This window comes from Melozone crissalis, unplaced genomic scaffold (genome assembly GCF_028551555.1).
Source record: "Melozone crissalis strain CALT ecotype California unplaced genomic scaffold, PUWL_Pcris_2 ptg000023l_1, whole genome shotgun sequence".
Taxonomy (NCBI): domain Eukaryota; kingdom Metazoa; phylum Chordata; class Aves; order Passeriformes; family Passerellidae; genus Melozone; species Melozone crissalis.
Genome location: NW_026535801.1, coordinates 23,539,468 through 23,561,347, shown reverse-complemented (window position 1 = coordinate 23,561,347; position 21,880 = coordinate 23,539,468). Strand labels below are relative to the sequence as shown.

General features: G+C 37.5%; 1 protein-coding gene across 1 annotated transcript in view; it reads right to left on the bottom strand.

Moving 5' to 3' along the window:
* Nucleotides 1–1,200: 1,200 nt before the first annotated feature.
* The window catches only part of COBLL1 (cordon-bleu WH2 repeat protein like 1), a 67,604-nt gene continuing 46,924 nt past the window's right edge, over nt 1,201–21,880 (bottom strand). The window contains exons 8-14 of the mRNA XM_054277793.1: nt 18,329–18,473; nt 17,304–17,372; nt 11,818–12,076; nt 9,241–9,326; nt 6,288–7,897; nt 5,466–5,648; nt 1,201–2,763 (exon numbers count right to left, since the gene is read on the bottom strand). Coding sequence (XP_054133768.1) covers nt 2,677–2,763; nt 5,466–5,648; nt 6,288–7,897; nt 9,241–9,326; nt 11,818–12,076; nt 17,304–17,372; nt 18,329–18,473 — 2,439 coding nt within the window. The 3' untranslated portion in view covers nt 1,201–2,676. The remainder of the gene's footprint in view (nt 2,764–5,465; nt 5,649–6,287; nt 7,898–9,240; nt 9,327–11,817; nt 12,077–17,303; nt 17,373–18,328; nt 18,474–21,880) is intronic.

The window sequence follows — 21,880 nt, the reverse complement described above, 5'->3', positions numbered from 1 at the left end:
GCAAAACAAGGGGATTATCAGAGGTGTAACCACCTGCCTCCTGTTGGAAAACCCCTGTGACACATGTTGTCCAAACTGTAAGTATTCTTGAGCTCAAAAAAGAGTCTGTTTACCCTGCATGTAAGGTATCCACAACAAAAACTAAATGCTGTCTAGCTTGGGCTTACAGTTACTAGAAACACTTACTTGTTACTTGAGCAGAAATGTTTTTATGCTTGAATAATGAATAAACACATCAAGTTAATCAACAAGAGTTTCTCTAGTAGACTTTAATAAAAGAGTGTAAGAAAAAAAAGCATCTGTAGAAATACAATAGCAAGATTTAAAAATGTCTTACATATACATGTTGGAAGAAGAGGGAAAGAGAAAGTTTAGCTAAACAGAATTGCCAGCTAGTCACAAGTCTCATTGAAGAGTTTCACAGTACTATAGCATGTGTAGACATTTCAGTTAGTTATCAAGCAAGTTCAGTTACACAAAGAAGAAACCCTAAAATTCAAGCAAGGTGGTTCTAATCTCTGTTACATCAGATGATACTCCTTCAGGAGTTCACATGGTTATTTTTAATATATGGGACTAAGAAGCATACATAAAGAAAAGAACAAAGTATAGTTATTTGAACTTTGCCCAAAATAAGAAATTGGACAATGTTGATTTTTTTGAAAAAGTGAAACATCATATATATTTGTATTAGCACAGATGGAGATTAAAATTATTTTATTAAATAGCTTTGGTCACCTTGGCAGAGAATACCAACATTTGAAAAAAAACCTCTAACTCCCACACACCCAAAGTACAAGGAAAAGACCCTTTCACAATGCAACCCCTTCTCTGGCAGTTTACGATCAGCATGGTGTATAGGAATGCCTAAAACACAGACTTCAAATAGCACAATGAGCACAGACTACTATCCAGGGAGCAAGTTACAATTTTCAAGTCCCTCAAGACACCGTGAAATCCAGAATGTAAGTCCCAGTTAGAAACTAGAAACGCCCCTATATCTTTTATCTCACTATTTTCAAGTGAAGGTTGAAACTTTCTTTTGCAGTCAGACCCTGAAACAGATCTACTGAACTACCATGTGAGCTTCCCCCACCCTCAGAATGAACTCTTGATTGGAGGGAAGAACAAGGAAGTGGTAACACATTGGAAGTGGTAACGCCATTGACAAGGGACTAAGATACAGGAGAGAAAACAGGAGAGAACAGCAATGAAAAAAAATGTTCTTCAGATCTCTTTATGAATTTCTATTTACTAAAACATTCCTTAAAGGGTTTCAGCATTAAGTTAACACCGTAACTTGTAATTGGTAGTTGACTCTGTACTAGAAAAGTAATTAGACCTCTTTGAGATTATTGCACAAAAACCTGGCAGCAAACAATTTGAAAATGCACATATAGATCAGTTTCTGAAACTGAGTTACATAATGTTTCTAAAATACAATACATATATATATATAGTTAGAGAATAGAAACTAAATACAATTGCTTAATTTTAAATCAAGTCTAGCACAAAAATATTTTAATATGGCAAATACCCCAGGACTAGCTGCATTCATCCATAATGTAGCTATTTCATCATGAGTGTGATCATATTTCCACCCCTCCCCCAAAATGTATAATCTTGACAAAAAACTCAAAATAGATAAAATATAACATCGAACATTTTCTTTTAATAGATATTCCTATTTTTGTATTTAATGCTTAATCTATAAACATGATATCTGACATAAGCACAATTTATGTGGTTTTGTGCTATTTTAAGATTGAAATATCTTACATTAATTAGTCCAAAGCAGTTCATTTTTTAGTTATACTTCTAGTGAAAAAAATATTCTATTTCATTAGGTATCAAAACTGGAATTTGTTTTTTATTAGTAAGTGACTCTAAGTTGATGGTTACTTAAAGATATAATTAGTTCACAAAAATTATTGCTTATCCGAGTGCTAGGTAAATATTATATACAGATATTTAAACAGTAGTTGAGAAACATCACGTCACACTACTGTTAAGAAAAGGTTATGAGTAGTACAAAAGTTACCAATAATTTATGTCCTGAATTTTGTGTGTGTGCTACCAGGAAAAACAATTACAGGAAGGTAAAAAAAAATCCAAATATATATCCCAATTACTGTCTGCTAAAGGAACAAAAACATCAATTTTTTTTTTTTAGACAGGAACAAAGTATTGCATTGAATTAAGATTTCTGCTAATTACAATTTTAATTTAATAAAGTAATATGGAGGCAGCATGTGGTATATTTAAGTTCATACAATCTGTTAAAGTAATACACAGTCAAAAATTAATTATTTAATCTAAACCTTTTAGGTCTCTTCCAATCTGTAATTTCAGCATAGTGCTACATATTGTTCAGTCTTGAAGGCTAAAATCAACAATCTTCAATTCTCATTCTATCATAAGCAAAGCTCACCTACACCTTGTCTTAAAATATTATAGCAGCATAGTCAGCTTTATAAAGATAAAAAGGCAAAATATTACTATAATTTACATATTTTAATAATCTTTTCAAGGCATCAAAAGACCCAGCTTGAAATTGTTATTACCATTGACAAAAATATATTAACATATACTCGCATTTACACTTTCAAAAATTTGTAGTTAGTATTAAGTTGGCCTAAGAAGCAGTAGTAAAGTGCAAAACATTTGGTATAATATCTAGGGATTAGCCTTAGCTTCTGTGGAATACAAAGGATTAAGCCTGGCTCTTCCATTGACAGCTATGGTGTTTGATGGAGGACCAACCTGGAGGCAGGGTGTGGGAAGAAAAAAAAAGAAAGAAAAAAATATTAGAGAAATGTTAACCTAAATTTCCAGATTTTTATCTCTCTAATATGTTACACAATGTTATTTCATTTCTTGTTTTTCTCACTGCAATGAAAGACCTCCTATATGATTTCTTAACTAAGCATATATTCCAAGGAAGAGGAAACAGAAGACATTACTTAGAAACATATTTTATCCTGACTAAAAATTTCATATATATTCAAAAGACACATGATTTTTAGTCCTTCTCCACATCTGGTTGCAAAGAAATACTTTGAAAACATCACTAAACCAAACATTTTTATTAAATATTGAACAAACCTGATTTCTTACTAACTCTTCTAACAATTTATACCGTGGTACTGTTTCTTTTATCAGAAGCAAACTGTAACTTTTAGCAGAGATAGCCAAAGCCTGATTTTCAGTGGAACTGCATAACCCAACAGCTCCAGCTGGAGTTAATAGGAGCTGTAGATGCTCCACAGCCATGAGAACCACATACCACAGCACACAGTTTACCAAACACAATAAAAACATTCTCAAGAGAAAAATCCTTAAAAAGAAACCTCACTTGACCCATTTTAGGTTAGTAATTACTGAGGGCCCTATTGAACAGGAAAGGCCACAGATCTCAGCACTGCGTACTCATAACATATTAAATAAAACAGAAGGTGAAAAAAAAATTAAAGAACTTGGCAAGCTGTGCCAGGATTTTATTTTTTAAATGGCTCTCAGAGCTGCAAGAAGAGAGATTATGATGAGAGGTAAAAAGAGAAGCAAGTACCTGACAGACATCTCTCATTGTTCAAATGGATCAGATTATTACTCCTTTTCCTGACTGCAGCACGATACTGGAATCTATGAGGTGGATGCATTCTAGAAATCCTCTCAATTCTCAAAAGCACTTTTGGGTGCAAATAACTTATTGATACAAAACGCTTCATTTCTCTGTCCCACTACTGCCAGTTGTCCATGTTAAGCATAAAATGAGACCATGTTTTTATTAACTTTGCTGTATGCCAAAAAAATCTCTTTCTGCTGTCAGACATACCTGTACCACAGCATATGCACTCTGAGAGTGAAAAGAACAGCATGTACAATTTTATGCTTGGCAAAACTTCAGTGAGTTCTTCACTGCATTTTGTTTGTGTTCCAGGGGTTTTTTTTAAGCCTGGTTCAGATTTCTGTGCTGCAGAGTGCTCTTCTTTATGGTTACAGCTTCTTCATTATTATAACTTCTTCTTAAAAAGTACAGTCCTTTCATCACCCCAGTCTCAACATGTAATTTACTGACAAAGCACATCTCCCACCCACAGAAGAGAAAGGGAGGGGAAAAACCAATTTCAGTCATTATCTCTCTCCCCTTCCCCATGCCATTCTTGTACCTGACTGATAAAGACTGTATGGGTCAACTCTACACTAAGAACATTTCTATTATAAAGAATAAATAAATGAAGTGTCATATTATTCAGAATGTAATTATGCACTAGAAGAAAAAAAAATCCTAAAAATATATGCAAATAAAATCCAAACAGTATTTCTGGTAGAACAGATTTTACCTCTAACAGATTCTGAACAATACAGCATTTTCTTCATCTTATCCTGTTTTTAATATGATTACTGACATGTAGTTAAAAGCAACCCTACAGTGTATTATATACCATTTTTACTGACAGGAGATCAAAACCTACTTGAGCATGCTTGCAACTTTTCCAGGAAACTCAGTCCTCCTATTCACTGTAGAAATGATGGGAGATTTTACAAGCCTCAGAGAGGCTGCTGCACTACTACACTGAAACAAAAACCTATGAAACAGAACGTTCCACCATCTGACCATTCACTGTGAGATTTTGACCCGAGGGAATCAAAGACTTCCATAAAACAAACAGATAAAAATATGCCCACACAGGATTAGGTTATTTTAAGTGGAAAAGGGAAGGAAAAAAACCTACTGAATTTCTTCGACCTTCTGCAATGAAAATATATTCCTCAAAACAGAATGCAAATTACTAATGTGAAGTCAAGAAAACTTTGTGAAACTATGATTTTCTGGTTGCATACTAAAAACAGTACAGATTTTAGAAATGCAGACTGTTTTACCCAATAAGAGATATCTAGGTTAATTTTAGGAGAGAAAGTTTTTAACCAGAGGGGGTAGGGGAAGATGGTCCTTCTGGGACTGCTGACAAAAGATTGAGAAATATCTTAGTTATGATGCCTAACAGATTAAGGACCTGATAAAGTGTAATAAATAAGAAAACTGTCTTCAGAAATATGTGTTATGTGCCTGCAAAATGTTTTAGCCACTTCAGGTCTAGAACAAAGCTGTTCAGCAGGTTTCTAAAGCCAAACCCTTTCAAACCATGTAAACACAAACAAGTCAGATTTTACGGACAAGATACTTAATGAGAGAGAATGAAATAGAGATTTCTATTTCATTTCAGGAAAATTTTGATTACGTTCGTACTGTATGAAATTACAGACATTTGAAGCTCTGTGGGTGCATTCACCAGTTTATTCTGCAAAACTGACCCTCTTCCCCACCTCCCTTCCCATTGTTAAGAGAGCTCTTGGCAGCAGTTTGTGCCAAAACTAACTGCTTTTAGAATCAGGCATTAGTATGGTAATTCTGAAGGAAGCACCATGAGTTCTTTGTTTTGGATGCAATGATGAAAACTCACCCTTTTCAATTTGGCAGCAGCCTCTCCAGAGCGGATTGCAGCCAGCAGGCTCTGGTGGATCTGCTCGGGGTCAGCGCGCGGGAGCGTCATCGCCGTTTGTCTCTTGGTGACAGGGCGTGGGTGGCCAGGGGAAGCACCTGACTGCGCCTGACTCTTCTGCTCACTATGCACATGGCTGTCTTTCTATAAAGGGAGGAAGTGGAAGGAAAAGAAGCCAAAAAGTTTTCATCTGAATTAGTTATAAATGGAAAATCTGAAACAACCTGGCACAAGGTTGCTTAGCAAACTGCTGCCATTCTAGTGTTTGCTTGGTTCAACATTTCTGACATCAGCCACACTTCCAGCATAGCACATAGTTTCTCTCTCAAGTAATTATGCTGGCAAAACTTTACAGCTCCATTCAAGTGCGCTTGTGGCATGACCACTTGAAGCCAAATGGATCACACCACTCAGAATTAAATTTAAGAAATCAACACATAGAACTATGAAGAACAAATTGTAAACACTCCAAACACAAAAATAAGTATTACACAGGATATATGACTATTTAATTTACAGTTCTTTAAAGTAGGGGATGCTAATTATGGCAGGAAATAATTATTTCCAATCATCTGAATGATGTTGCTTTTATTTTTAACATTCCCTGTATTCCTGCACTTCATTATAATGCTGTGCTGCTGGTGGACACCAGGTGGACAGGGTGTTTTCCCTGCATAAATACAGCACTTTCTGGCCAGGAAGCGGTTCAGAAACAAGGCTGTACATCAGCTGCTCTTGATAGCACTGGATCCACAGTCAATCAGTATTAGAAATAAAGTTTACCTTATCCATTAGACTATTTTGTGACCCCGCTGTTATGGTCTGTAAGGAAGGACTTTTCACTTCAGCCATGGAGGTAGCTGAGGAGAATTCAGCTGCCAAAGGGACAGAGGAGAGTTCCACTGGAAATTCCTCTCTGGGTGCCTGGCTAGCGATTGTACGCGTTTTGTTGAATGACTGTGACCTTTTGACAGCAGATGAGACAGCAAGAGCAAAAGGAGATGGTCTTGAGCTGGAGTATGGCTTTGGAACTGCAAAATTTCTGAGAGTTCTTAGATTCAGTGGTGCTGGAGGACAGGAGGGAACATTTAAAGGCTTATTGCTTTTAACAGGAGAAGTGGAAGATTCAATGATTTTTCCATCATAAACTTTTTCTTGATCTGCAGGAGGAGAGGGAATACTTGGTTTTGGTAAAGGCAAAGCAGTCAAATCAGGTGATGAGATTTTTTTACCCATCTCTGTATTCTTAACTTCATTTTGAATTGAATTAGGAGCACAAACCGTGCTTCTGGCAACTGCAGATGTCACATAGTGACCTGACGCTCTTCGCTGCATCTGCAGATAAAAAGAACTAGGCTTCATTGTAGGACTTAATGGACTTAATGCATTTGACTTGTCCTGAGTCTCAGAAGAGGCATTTGTATTATCCAAGTTTAGCTTCAGTGGGACAGGCTGCCTGAAAGACTCACTTTCCATCTGGTTGCTCTCGGCAGCAATCTCAGCTCCAGAGGTCACAGTATGCTCAGAAATGCTGTTCACTCTCTGCAGCAGACCATTTGCAGCTGCAGATTCATTTTGTGACCCAACCTGTAAAGGACCCACACTTTTTGACAGATGAGGAATTTCAGTTTGCACTATGACTTCTTTGGGGTCTTCCAAAGAAGATACCTCTTGATCCTTGTGATCTGATAGAACTTCTGATTCCCAACTCTTCATCATTTCTAAGAATTTTGGAGGAACTATCTTATAAGTAGTCATCCCAATTTTTGGTATGTAATCCCTTGTAATTTCATTAGCAGGTTTGGGTTTAGGTTTGGTGTCCGGTCTATAAAAAGGCTGATCTTTTACAGGAGAGTCACCTGGAGTTTCAGCAGTTGTTTCTGGTGAAGCAAAATCACTGCCATTTATATAGATGTGACTCTGGTCTTTTATTGGAATTACTTTATGAGTAACTTCTTGTGTCTCAAGATTTTGTTCTATTGAAGTATCTTCACTCTCTTGATGCGTTCCATGCATCACTTGAGCAAGGGAGTTGTTCTTATCTCTGTTGTGTTGAGGAACCAGTTCTCTAAATGTGGATGATTCGACACCCTGAGGAACAGTAATTTCCTTCTGCTCAGTCCTTCCCAAATTGCTATCCAAAGTCTGGATTCCAACATCCTGAGTTTTTACTGTGTCCAAGCCAGTTGCATTTGTTTTGCCATCTTGCTTTTCTGAAATCAGTTGAGGATAATTCCTATGATTTACAGAGATGTCATTTTTACATGCCTGGCAGTTTGATAGTCTGTCAATTTCAAGCTTGTTATTCTCTTGAAAATCGACTGTTTTAATTTCGGCTGGCTGAAGTTCTTTTCCTTCTTCTGTTGTTGGAAGGAGTTTTGTATCACTGTGATCTTTAAGTTAAAGAAAGATTCCAAAATTAATGCAAATGCCAAAAAGATTCAAGCTTCCTTATTACATCATGAAGCTCTGTATCCAGTGTATTTAGTAACAATTACTAGCTTCTCACTGATGCTAATATTTTCCCTAACCCTTTTAAAGATATATTTATATTTTATTAATAATGTCAAATAATTATATTCTAACTCAAGTATTCTTCCTTAATACACAGGTTACAGATGCCATGCATCAACTTAATAGAAAAATTATTCAAGAACAATTTAAAAAGTGCTAATGAATTCCAGTTCATTTTATAGGCATCAGTGACTCAAGACCTCAAGGACTATTCAATATTGAGTTAGATGCAGTTTTTATTTAGTGCTACACATTTGTGGCTTCTGTTCTTAAGTTTTAATGTTACAAATCTTGTCAAATACACCTTACGTATTTGTACAAGGAAACAACTGAAAAACATATGGACAAGAGCAATTTGCCAAACCTATTTTTCCTACCTTTTAGTTGGTCTGGTAATTCAATTTTCCACCTCTGGACTAAACATGTGATCATCTCCCAAACATGTGAATATTTTGGTCAAATTCTTTTAAACACAATATTGGTAAAAAATACATTTTTCAGGAATAGTCATATGGAGTAGTATTTTGTAGGGGGGAAAAAAAGCCTCATTTCATGTATGCTATAAAATGGTAGTTAAAATTTATATCACATATAAACAGGACTTGTGTTGTTATGATTTATTAACAGAGGTGCACTGAGTATAAAAGACTATAGAAGGCCTAATATATAAATCTGAAAATCAGTGTCACAAAAGAACAAAATAAATCAGTCGGGCCACTAAATCCACAGAGAAATTTATGGCCCATTAGATGCACAGGATGTCGTCATTTTGTTTCAGATCAGTGTGCCACTTTCTGTTACTTGTGCTTAAAAATATTTGCATTTTAATGCAGAAAACTCATCCTAATTTCATAAGCAAGGAACAACTGATGGCTTCTTCTTCCCCAGTGGGATGTGGCAGCCATGTCACCCCATGTGGCAGGATTGCCTTTGTGTCCAGCCTTCCCCCTCCTCAGCACTGTCCCACCCACACCATCCTATAACAGCACAATGCAGCTTTGACTACAGCTAAAACAAAAATATATTACAAACAACCCCCAAAAAACCCCAAAACTGCAGCCAATTCTTGTCACCTCATCTCAAAGAAAACACACTAGAGCTAGAGCAAGTGTAAAGAAAATAATCTGATGATAACAATCCAAGAGTTGACTACATAGTCATTTCTTCAAAGGAATAGGAAAGTTCAAGTTTCAAGTATTAACAACAAGTAGGAACTACTCACCAACATTTTTATTTTGATCTAAAATTTCAAGCTTCCTATCTGTTTGAAATCCAGCATCCTCGCTGCTTATCTCAGTCTGTAGTCCTCTGCAAAGCACAACAGTACGTTAAATATGCTGGTATCATTCATTTCAGTAAACACAAGGAATGATGCAAGAGAACTGGCAAAATTCTCCAAACACAGATGGACAAAACAGAACTGCTCTGCCAAACACTGGAATACTCAACAGAATCGAGTTAAAAAAAAAAAAAAAAAAAAAAAGGGGAAATGCTGCCATGATCTTTTACCAAAATGACATGCAGCTCCACTTGCTTCTGTGTAAGCAGATGATCAGTCTTCCTTTGTCTTCTCCCCCTCATTTTGTTTACATGTGCAGTTTGAACAACCCACTTTCCAATAGCAACTCTATTCCAGTGAAGCCACAATGGTTTTTCACTCATATAAAGTTTTCTGACACCCTCAATCTAAAATGTGTCCCTGACTTTGTCCCCTGCATGCTGCATGAGACACTGACTGTGCATGAACACATGAACTGAGCAGTACAGACTTCTCAAAGTAGTCCCTTTCAAGAAATACCTTGAGAACAGCAAAGAAACACATATACAACATGTTACTTACATTCTAAACATCTTGGAAACCATACAATATCTATTTTCCTTATTTCTCTTGGGACAAGAGAACTGCAAAAATTCTGAATGAAAACCTCATCTTTTTGGGTGTGGGGTGGACATATTAAGTCCTTGGCTTCAAAAGGTAAATGAAAAAGGCAAAAATACTTAAAAATTTATTGATAAAATGTTATTAAAACTTCAAACTTTATTCAAGGTATTTTTATAATATGTAGTTAGAAATACTGGCATTATAAAGATTGCAAATTATTTGCCACACCAAATGCATTAGTTGTCAGAACCAGTGCTTTGAGCTGACACATCTGCTTTGAATAATTTAAAATGACACATTTCTCAATAACCATCCATGCCTGTGTTGTCTGTATAGTCCCAAACACACTGTAAGTGTCCCATAAACTGCTGAACAGGAGCATATGCTCTCAAAATTATTGCTGGAAGAAAGTTAAAGCTCAGTCCCGCACTCTGTTCTCTTGCTTAGCTCCATTCCTTTTAACAGAGTAAGATGGCTGAACTAAAACTATTAACAGGCTGAACTAGAATTTTAATAGGAATTCAAAAAAAAATCCAATCAAAACCCACCAAACCCAAAAGCCACAAAACACCATGGAGTATCATTATAGAAATTAGTGGTTTTGACTGGAATATTTTGCATGTATCCTAGGCTGTATAAAAAAGAAACACTTCTCAAAGTAACTAGATCTTATGTATAAAATCAAAATTATCTAAAGTTTTCCAGAAATATAATGTCAGAGAAGCCCCACTCCTCATTTTGGAATCCCCAAGATATTTCAGGAAGCAACTCCCAAGCTCTAAAGCCAGAGTGCAGTACCTTCCACCTGATCAACACCAGACATGAAAGACATGAAAGGTCACTACCAATTCACAGGGTGGAAGGGAAAGAAAAATCCCCTGGACAATTAGGCAAACTGGCCCAATAACACAGGCCTGACAAATTGCAAACTGAAGACAATTTATTAGATCCATAAAGAGGAGAATCACCCAAGTAACTGGGACAATATTCACCAGGACAGAGTATCAAAGATTTTTGCAAAGCCACATTTGGCCTTGGACTGACAAAAATGTCCCTTCAAACACAAGTTAAACCTCCCTTTACTACCTTGAAAGTTCTTGGCTACTAGGGCAGTCACACATTTTGGCTTCAGTACAATAATCGAAATAGTTCTTTCAATTTAATTTGGGAACAGTAGCCAGCTTAGTTGCCCCAGGGAACAGAGAAATAGTGAATTACATTAACACAATGGGACTTCTCTGGACAATCAACATTTATTTCAAGCAGGCACTAACTCATGTTGGAAACCTGCTGAGTCAGGTAGTTTAACAAACATGCTGAAGGGCAAAGGTACAGCATCACCAGAAGGGAAAAAGAGCAGTTAAGGAAACTAATGTGTTTATTCTTTAAAAAAGCTGGATTAACTTGTTTTCCTGAGAGCAAATGGATTGAGACAGGTCAAGACCACATATAAGGAAAAGAAAAAATAAAAATTAAAGCCAAAACAAATATGCAAGCAATAAGAATCATGCCCAAAAGAACAGAAATGGCTGATGTATCCATTTTCCCTCATCTGCAAGAATTATTTGGTACATTTTTATTTAACTAATCAATCCAAATTTTTTTGCAGCATTCTGCTCTGGTAAATACACTGGACATTTTAGAGCTGGGTTCAGCTTTTCTGGGCTCCAGCTGTTTGAGTAGTAAGGAAAGGGAAGATTAAACAGAACTGCAGAACACTTCATTGTCATTTTTGTTGAAAAGCTGCATGAATTACTGTGCACAGAAGAGTGCTACAATGAAAGCTAAGCATATTAAAGCTCATTCCTCTCTCACAATTCTCTATTCTGTGCTTCACAATAAAACAGCACTCTGTATTTTATTTGCCTCCCCCATTGTCCCCCCAATGCTCCTTCCTTTGTCACAAAACGTACTTACTTGCCATCTGTGCTCATATTTTCTTGTTTTTCTTCCTCGAAGCTTTGCGCGTTGTCTGTGGGAACACTGCCAGGAGCAGGAGCTGATGAAGCAGGATCAATTCTGTCATTTCCCAGTGATACCTCAGCAGAGCTGAGGGCTGCAGTAGCCTCTCCTGTCCCAGGAGAGGTGTTGGTGCTCCCACTGTCCTCTCCCTGTTGCACACCTATCTCCTCCCTTTCATCAATCTCTTCCAGGTTGTATTCTGAGCTCTTTACATCTACAGTCACAAAAGAAAGGAAAAGAACGTAAAAATACCTCCAAACCAACAAAGCCCAAACCAACCCACAGCTCTCAATGCAGGTGGTAGATTAAAAGGGACTGTTCAAGGCCGCTTAAATAATTTGAAGAAAGAAAGCAGATTTTTTTTCATAATTCAGGTAAATTTAAAAAAAAAATTAAAATTTAAGAAATCCATTCAATCTTCACAGAATTCTCTGTTTCTTTTCAATTCTCTCTCGACACGAATATGCTGATCACTGTGCTACTGTCCATCTAGTTCTGTATCTACTGTAAAACATTTTCCATATTTAACCCAAGTATTGAATTAGGATTGTTACATATATTTTCATTTATCTCATAACCCCAAATTTGATGGAGGTGGACAGTTGCTTTTACTCAGACTTCTTGTACTTCCATTAGCTCTTCAGTGAGTTTTAAAACACACAGTTCCTCTATATCAGAATAAGAATGTTCAAGAACTAAATAAAGGGTAACTGAAATACCAATTTTGTCCATGGTTTGAACAAGTTTCACCAGCACTATGAAAAATTTCCCATAACCATCCTAAGTGTATTAGCGTCTTGTGTAGTGCTTCATGGTACAGTACAAAAATAAAGTTCATAGAAAAGTGCTAATCCATTAAAATGCTGACATTTGCAGCCAGAGAACAGTTCAACTAAAAGGTTGAGTTGAGTAGGACATAGATAAATCAGTGTACTTGAATTAATAAATACACCTGACCAGGGTACTCCCATCAGCTTTGGGTGCACTGACACCTGTTAGGAACAAGCCTAGCACTTGGACAATTAGGCTTCAGTCCAAGCAGCATCAGTAAATTTCCAAGTGTAAACCAAAGTCAACAAAGAAAACAAAAAGGAATACTGGAAAGTCGCAGATCCCAGAGTACAAAAAAAACTTAGACTGACAAAAATGTTAGACTGACCTTTCTTAGCAGCTGGTATCCTACAATGCTTCCAGTACCTCTAGAGAAGTACAGTGTTATAGAAAAGCAATAAGAGAATGTATGTATTGGACAAAGGCTCTGTACAGAACAGAAACTTTGGAGTTTACAACATGGTCATTAGTCAAGAGTCCAGTAATACCAAAGATACTCATTCAGAGTTACAGAGAAACTAGAAAAGCCAAATATTTAACTGTTTAATTCTTGGTTTTGTATTGCAATCTTGTAATAGTGTTTTGTAGTTACACATTAAGCAATGTGGTCAACACATGCCATAGTGCTGAACACAGAGCCAATTTAGATCCCCGAGGAAAGAAAGGCAAGACTGCACAGTGGTGCAGGTGAGCTCCTTCCATGTGGTTTCAGCACAGGTACATACAAATATGTCACACTGGTATTACAGGGACTCCTACAGGTTTACTAGTCATAAGGGCCTTCTCCTCCTTTCATTGTCCATCAACCCCATTTCCACTAGGGAACACTCATTCCCAGCAGCCTCATGCTTTGGGGGATCATTTTGGCGGTGGCAGTATCATTTCATGTGTGACAAGTTAAACATGTATCTGTCAAAATGAAAAAACAAAGCATAACAGAATGTGAGCAAACATTGACCTGGCTAAGATTATCCCACAGCCCTAACTGGCTCTCTAGAACATTGCCTCCTTCCTGGTGAGACCTATTATGCCATGGGCCTGAGCCATCACCAACAACAGGAACAAAGACTGAGATTTTCAGTCTAAATGCTCTATGGAAACCTGAATTAAACAAAGAAGAGCCAGGATTTCTGACAAGGGAAATGGAAGCATTCTGGAGCTGCTATGGCTTTGTGCCCAGGCACTGCTGGCATTCCCTGCTGCTTTTCCTCTGGAGACGACTGTAACAAAGGCTGAGTTGTATCTATACTCCAGGGATGGAAACTTAGCTTGGGTTGGTAGGAGACATTCCTGACATTCCTGCTATGTCAAAGTCTGTTCTTTGCTGTGCTAGAAACACTTCCAAGCATTGGGGCCAACTAACCTGACCTACAAACAGATAATGCCAAACAAAAACAGCCCTCACACTTCTTAAGAAATGCTCTACCTCCTCTGCCAGCATAAGATCAGCCCTGCTTGCTAGTGGATTTTCATCTGTTACTGGGTCTGGTTCCAGACCTGGGCCATCGCTGCTGCAGGAGAATAAAAGCTGAAAACATTTGAACACAAACAACATTTAAAAGCCACCCTTCACTTACATCATGCAGGTAACTCCATAGGGGAGCACTTCTGACTCTGATTTGTCTCCAAGCCCTCAGTCTATAGCTCTTACATGCGATATGGAAGAACTTACAGCAATATTGGCCAGATACTGTTGTCTTATTGCTTATACACCTTATCAGTAGTTCCATATGTAATATAAATCGCATTTCCACCTGCATATAGTTTATTCTCCGGGAACATTAGTCACTGGGCTTTAAGAAGCCCTAAGTCAATACAGCTAGAGTTACTGTGTGTCACTGTGAAGGTAGATCTATAGATGAGTACACACATGTATATACATATATACACACACACACACACACACCCCTAATGACTGAGATACCAACTGCAAGCCTCCTTGGAGCAGTAAGAACACCCCATGCCCAGCAGAGAACAGGCTGGTGCTGCTCTGTGAGCTCTCCTGCTCATAAGCACCAGAGCCTGAAAGCCTGACTACATCATGCAAATCTGCTCTTGAATCTACAGCCCCTAACAAGGTGCTTAAGAAATACTGTAACCAATAGGATCATATCAAGGATTTGTTTGATGGAAAGTTTTCTAAAAATCTCCGATTTCAAAACTCACTTTGAATACTGTTTTACTGTCTTCCATAGAAAAGTAAAGACTAATAATTAAACTTTGGGAAGGTGAACAAAAAGTATAATTGATAAAGAGAATTGTTGTTTATAATCCCTAATTACTTCTCTGTCAATGCTTATTCTAGTAGATGTGTGTCTTCAAAGTACTTTTGTCAAAGTACACAGTTTTTACACCATGGGAAAACTGTCATTTCACAAGAGAAACGTTGCTTATTCCATACTATATCATGTATATGTGTCTAAGTAGTGCATGGCTAAGAGACACCAAAACATTTGCAGTGGTTCATTTTAGGGCAAAAGGTAACACTGTATTTGCAGCTTAGGTTTTTTTGCTTATTTGCTGAAGTAACACTGCATAACAGAACCACTCTGGAATGACAGTCACAGCCAAACAAAAACTCACAATGCTTCCCAGATGCCTGACAATCAAAGCAGTATTAATCCAAATGGAAGGAACTCCTGGGTTTTGGTAAAATTAAAATTATGTCCAACTTTGCAATTTAAGTGATACTGAACTATTTTATCCATTTAAAACAATACCCAAACACAGATAATTTTCAGACTAGGACTAGGACAAGTGTACTGCATCTGATTTTGCTGCAGGTTAATACTGTTTCTCCCAGCATGAGGGCCTTTACTATAAGGACCCTTTATACACAGACCTGACAGTTTCAGAGATGCCACCAGAGAGCAGCAGTATCCCATGAGAAAAAAAAACAGGCAATGAAGCTGTGCTATGTGACTTATATGTACATTAAACAAAACTGCACTACATTAAGTCTTCAGCAAAGGACACTGAATGAAGACACGAGGAAAACTAGAGACTGAAGATTGTCACTAACTGCAAAGGTAAATCCAAGGGCTCAACATAGACTGCCCTAAGCCCAGTAAAGATGATTACCTTTTTCTATTTCTTTCCATTACAGCTTAAATTAAAATATTTAATTACAGCACTCAAATGCCTCAAGCAGAAGTTTCTAAATCTAAAAAATAAACAAGCCATTTCTTTGAAGTTCAGGGTTGTTTATCTACACAGCACTTGTTAATTACAGTGATGGGAAAGGCAAAAATTCTAGCACAGATCAACAATCTTCAGATGGAAACAAGTAGAAGAAAACAAAAGAACTTGATTTAAAATCACAGTATGATGAACTTGCTCATCTTAGACACATTGCATTTAGACGGACAGTTTTCAACACACAAAATTCAGTGCTAATAAACAAACCACACACTCAGATTTGATTATTCTCTTTCATCTGCTGCAACAGCTAAGACAAGGAAAGGTTACATCTTTGTGAGATCTTCAACCCCAGACTCCACAGCATAGGTTCACATTCCCATTTAGTACGTTACATGTTGTTTCTACTTTATGTCTTTTTCAATAATTTACATAAATTGCCCTAAACGCAAACCAAGCCCAAGTTTACTGATTACTGTTTTTTATTTTTCCCCCTTTGCCACAGGCCTATCATCCTAGCAGATGACTTTCAGCTCTTGTGGTACACATTGTTTTACCACTCCAAACAATTTGACTGGCATACAGAATAAAACACCTGGAAAGCTACTTTAAAATACCTGTCAACTAGCACAGTAACTGAGTGCTTAGCCTTATATAATGACAGCGGCACCCCACAGGCTTAGCATTTATACACTCGATTCTTAATAAATTCATTGAAGAGTTATTTTTTCAGACTGCACTGGCACTGATTATTCCAAAAACTTTTGCAAATTCTAGAAGACTTCTAGATGTTGTATACTGTAACTGAACCCCACAGTCTGGTGCTTACAAACAACAGTATTTCACAGTACAAACGGCATAAATTTAAAAAAGCATTATGTTCAGCAGCTAAATAATTGTATTTTAAACAGCTATACTTTCATAAATCACATTTTTCCCATAATACCCAACAAATAATTTAATGTATAAACAGCTATTTATGCATTCAGTTTAGATTTACAACTTATGTTTTCAAAGGCTGTTCAGATGTCAACCAAAGCCAGGCACAGATTTGCTCCTGCCCCTTTGTTATGCAGGTCAAGGGCAGCACAAGGCAGGGTTCTAAAAACAACACTGGGCTTTAGCTTTTGAAAACCTTGTCATGAGGTACAAAAAAATCACAAAAAACTCTGGATAGTTCTTTTCTGTAACTTGTAAGGAAGGAGAGAAATCAGAGATAATGTTTAGTTTATTAAATGCAAAGCACAGATAGCAACACAAAATATATTGTATTTGTTTCTGTAGACAACAAAGGTAAAATATTCTTACTTTAGAAAGCCACACTTTTACTTCAAAGGAAAAGGTAATTGATCTGAAGCACTAAAATTAGTTCTATACTTATGACATATCCTTAGTATAGTAATTTATTGCTATGAATTAACATAACTTGCTAGGAAGTAAATTATATCAGTACTTTTGTAGAAACAACCAACCTGTTTCAGGCTGCATTTCAGTGGCTCTTCCTTCCACTTTAGTGGAGGCTGATTCTGTTGACTCTGTTACTGCAAAAAGTGAAGCAACAACTTTTATCACCTCTCAGTTTCAGCACCAACAAAAGTTCCAAATAAAATGTTAGATTGTGGTCATACAGCCTAGCAATTTCTTCAAGAAACTCCTCTGAAACAATTAGTTCTCATTGTCACATTTTCCAGATATTTTAATCTCAACTCTTAGGCATTTTTGAACCAACAAACTGAATTTCTGATCAAATGGAAGAATTATATAGAAACAAGTGGACATTCTCTAAGATTCTTCTAGTCAGTCCATTTACTATGATATTCTCTCTGATCCAGAGCAGCTAATCTTTTCTCCCCACCCCAAGCAGTCCATCAGAATAACATAAACACAATTCTGTACTTAACCTAAATATAATTAATTTGGTATTGTCTGGGGCTTTTTTCTGATCTGCATACTCTAAATACTTCTCTTTCTCATACCTGTGGGAAAATAACAGAAGATTGATGAGGAGCACTGTAAACACACTCAAGTGACTTGCAGTAGGGGTGCAAAACCCCACATATATGATATTAATTGCTTTTTAATCTTGTGTGTTTGACAAGTGGAACACCTGTGTTCAGATAACATAAGGCCTGTGATTAGACTTACAAGGCATCTTATGAGGCATGCTGGAGATTCCTGCCCTGCTGTGGGTAAGATCAAAGCACCGTGGCAGATACACCTGTGTGAATCCCTGACACAGAGGAAGGGAGCAGGTTTGGCAGCGGTCTGGCACGGGCTGGGCTCTGCGGTGCCGGTGTTCCCGCTTGGGTTCCCACCTGGACACCCCTGCCTGGGCTCTGCTCCCGGGCTGGTGAGGGAACATCAACAAACGCATCCTTTGCATCTGCGCTTTTGTGGTTGCTCACTCGAGGTTCTCATCTCATACGGTGGCGTTACCTTAATGTTTAGCCAGCTATACTTTCTGTTGCCTTGCAATTACACAGCATAAAAAGATTACCAGGCTCATTACTGCTTTCCCTTTGATCTCCGGGTGCTCTGGAGGGCGGCGAGGGCGCCTTGCGCTTGGTCCTGCGCAGTGAGGAGTTGACGGCAGCGGCGTCGCAGAGCGGCAGGGAGCCCTTCCGCACCAACCCCACCGCGGCCTGCCAGGGGACACGGCGCAGGAACATTATTAGCAGTCGCTGGAAAACACTGAAATAGCTCCCGTAATTATTCTCCAAAAGTATTTATAATGCTCATTTGGGAAAGAGAGAACGTATTACCAAATGTATTGTGTTTTTTCATCTTAATTCCCCCAAGGAGTTGTTTTAAAAAAAAAAAAAAAAATTTTCTCGAGTAATTGAATATATTCAGAGATGTGCAACATAGAGCAATAGAAGAAAATCAGTTGTTACATAGCGTCTAAAAGAGAATTTGAATTCTTTTATGCCCAAAGGCCATTCTACAAATCCAAAATAAATCTTTTCTAAAAGTAGCTAAAATCATTGTGGAAAGAAGCTTCAACTACATCCTACCACAACAACATAACAGTGTTTCCTTCTCCATTCTTTCAACAGCAGTCCTAAGTGGCCTGTATACATAATTAGTATGGATTTCTTTCCCTCCTTGAAATACTTGAACTTTCATAAAAATTTTTAGAATACCTCATTTCAAAACTTATCAAGTACAACTGTCTTAGAATATTTAACAAAGTTAAATTTACTAAGTTGCAAAAAAAAGTTATAGTACCTACTGATGTTACAGCACAGTAATGCCCTTATTATTGTAGCAAAAGTAAAAAAATCTTAATTCACAAATAATCAAAACAATTAAAAAATGGACAAAGGATACCTGCAGAAAACCTCATATTTTTATGACATAACAGTCCAATTGCATTTTAAGCTGTTTTTAGAAACACAGTCTCTGTCTCAGAAAGACAGTGATTGTAAATTTGCCTGCCATTCCTAACTACAGTTTGCCTTATGCTGAAGAAAATTATAATATCCACATCTATTACATAGACAGTGTTCAGGATTCCAGCAATAAAGGAATGGATTTTGGAACTGGACACAGCTGCCTGTTTCTGTAGTAATTCTGATTCCTATCACTTGTCTTCACAACAATAAAATAAAATCCTGCAGTGACATTCATTTCTGTCTAGGATCCACACAGTTGGGTGTGGGGTCATCTCCAGAGAACTTCTCTGTGCTTCAATTAACCAGCCTGCTTCACAAAGCACAATCTCAAGGAACAGAGAAGGCATAAAGACACCCACATATTCTTGTTTCACTGACAATCCTTTCAAAAACATCAGACAATAGAATTGTTGACCGTGTCAATTTCCATGGAAAAAGATGCTTGTCATTTAGAAAGCTGCCACTGAACAAATATCCAAAGATTCCACAGCAAGTGGGATATTAAAGACCAAAAGCTACAGCATTTGGTTGTATACAGTCAAATCTATAAAGAAAACGACAACAGAAAAGATACTGTCACAAGGTGTCGTTTGTCAGGCAGTGTTTGGCAGCTCCCATGAGACTGCAGTACAATACCTGAGTGGATGAACAGGGCTTTGAATGAAAAACTATCCTCTGAGCCACCCTGGGCACCCTCAGTCATCTGCTTTGTCCCACCCCGGTATCAGGTACAACAGGGCCACAGATACTGCACTATAAGGAGCACCACTGCCCAAAAATGTACACACAATTCTACCCACCACTCTAACGCCAAAGAAAGCACTCAAACCTTTTACAGCAAAGCAAGAGTCAGGGTTTAAGGGAGAAAACACAAAGCACGAGGTGAAATGTTTTTTTAAGAACACCAGATGATAGGAACACAGCAATCCTAATTAAAAATACTTGCATGCTTGAGTAGTTTTTAAACAAGTCAATTTCTAGATTAAAATGTCACACAACAAAAAACATTTTACACGTTTATAATTCCTTATTCACAGTTCCATAATAACTCTTAAAAAGCAAAAATAATAGTATTCAGCCTTTGAATTTATCCAGGAGGGGATATCAAATACAACATTATTTCCCCAAATGAGTTTTTTTTTTTCCTTGCTGAAGCATTTTCTCCTCAGAGCTGGGCAGTTGTGTGTGTCTGCTCTCTGGCAGCTGTGCTGAGGCTGCAGCCCCTGTGCTCTGCACAAAGGCACATTTCCCTGTTCCGAGGTCTGCCCCTCTGTGCTGCGCGCGGCGCCCTCAGCGGCTCCGAGCTCCGCGTGCGCTCACTCACTGCGCAGATGTCACCAGAGTCCCCTCTGCACACCACAAGTGCGTGTGTGTGCGTGTGGGGAGGGGAAATGTTCTCAGCACAAGAGCACAAATGCTACTAGGAGATTTTTATAAGCCTTTTACTGCCCTTTGCATCCAAAAGAAACAAACAATTTGCAAAGAGAGATTTCAAGTAAGTACTAAATGTTCCAGTTAAGGTTCAAGTGTTCAACAGATTTTCTCAGGAATTATTCAACATATGAATATTAAGAGCTTTCAAATCCCAACAAAGGCTGTAATGTGAAAATAGTACTTTAAACAGATGGAAAAAATTAAAATTATGCTATTAAGACATATCTGACAAAGCTTTGGAATATACATCTGGGTGTTCATGTGTCATACCAACTGCCTCTGATAACCAGCGCTTTATCAGTTACATTTAAACTAAAATTCTTGTTAGGATCACTAAAGTAATTAACTGTGTTTATGCAGAAACACCAGTGACCTCTGTTGTAACTTCTATAACACATGCAGGAGTTCTACTTTTAACACCATGCACCCTCTTCATCCTGCAACAAGCAAGGGTGGATATGAAAACTTTTTAATCTCAAATTTGACACCAAATCCACCTCAAGCAAACACTAGTGGATCCCAGTGCTTCCCAAGTTCCAGCCTCTGTAAGCAGTGGCAGACATAGTGCCTTGCCCTTCTTTTCATTTCAAAAAAAAGCAAATCAAGGTAATCAAGGCACAGTAATTTTGAAGCTGCAATGGAAGAAAAAAACCAAAAAGCATTTGGGAATGAATACAGTGGTAGTGGGGCATTCCAGTGTGCTGGAAAGCCTACCCCGTACCAAGGATCACTAGAGAGAAATTTTCATATCACCACATCCCACCTCTTTTGCTCCATACACATCTATGTTTAACAGAGAAATATAGGTGAGTGTATCATATAGGGATAGCAAAGTACATTGCTACTCATATTTCCAATACTTCTTTCTTCCCTTTGTATATGCAGGCATATGTCCAAGGAGTAACAGCAAAATATGTATTTGCTCCTACAATAACTCATGCACTCAATTTCTATTACATGGCTTAAGCTCCCCAAAACACTTAAACTTATCCTAAATACTACAAAGGAAGTAATATACCTCTGATCCATTGGAAAGAAAAGACATACAGAATATATTTGAAAAAACTCAGCTGGTGATATTCTGTCCAAACAACCAATATGACTATTTTTTACTAAGATTTATCTTCCTGGAAAAGAGACAAATACAATAAAGGAGTAAAGTTTACTCCTTTGTTGTGCATCTGATATACTGAAAAGTAGATGCATTCAACATTCATCAC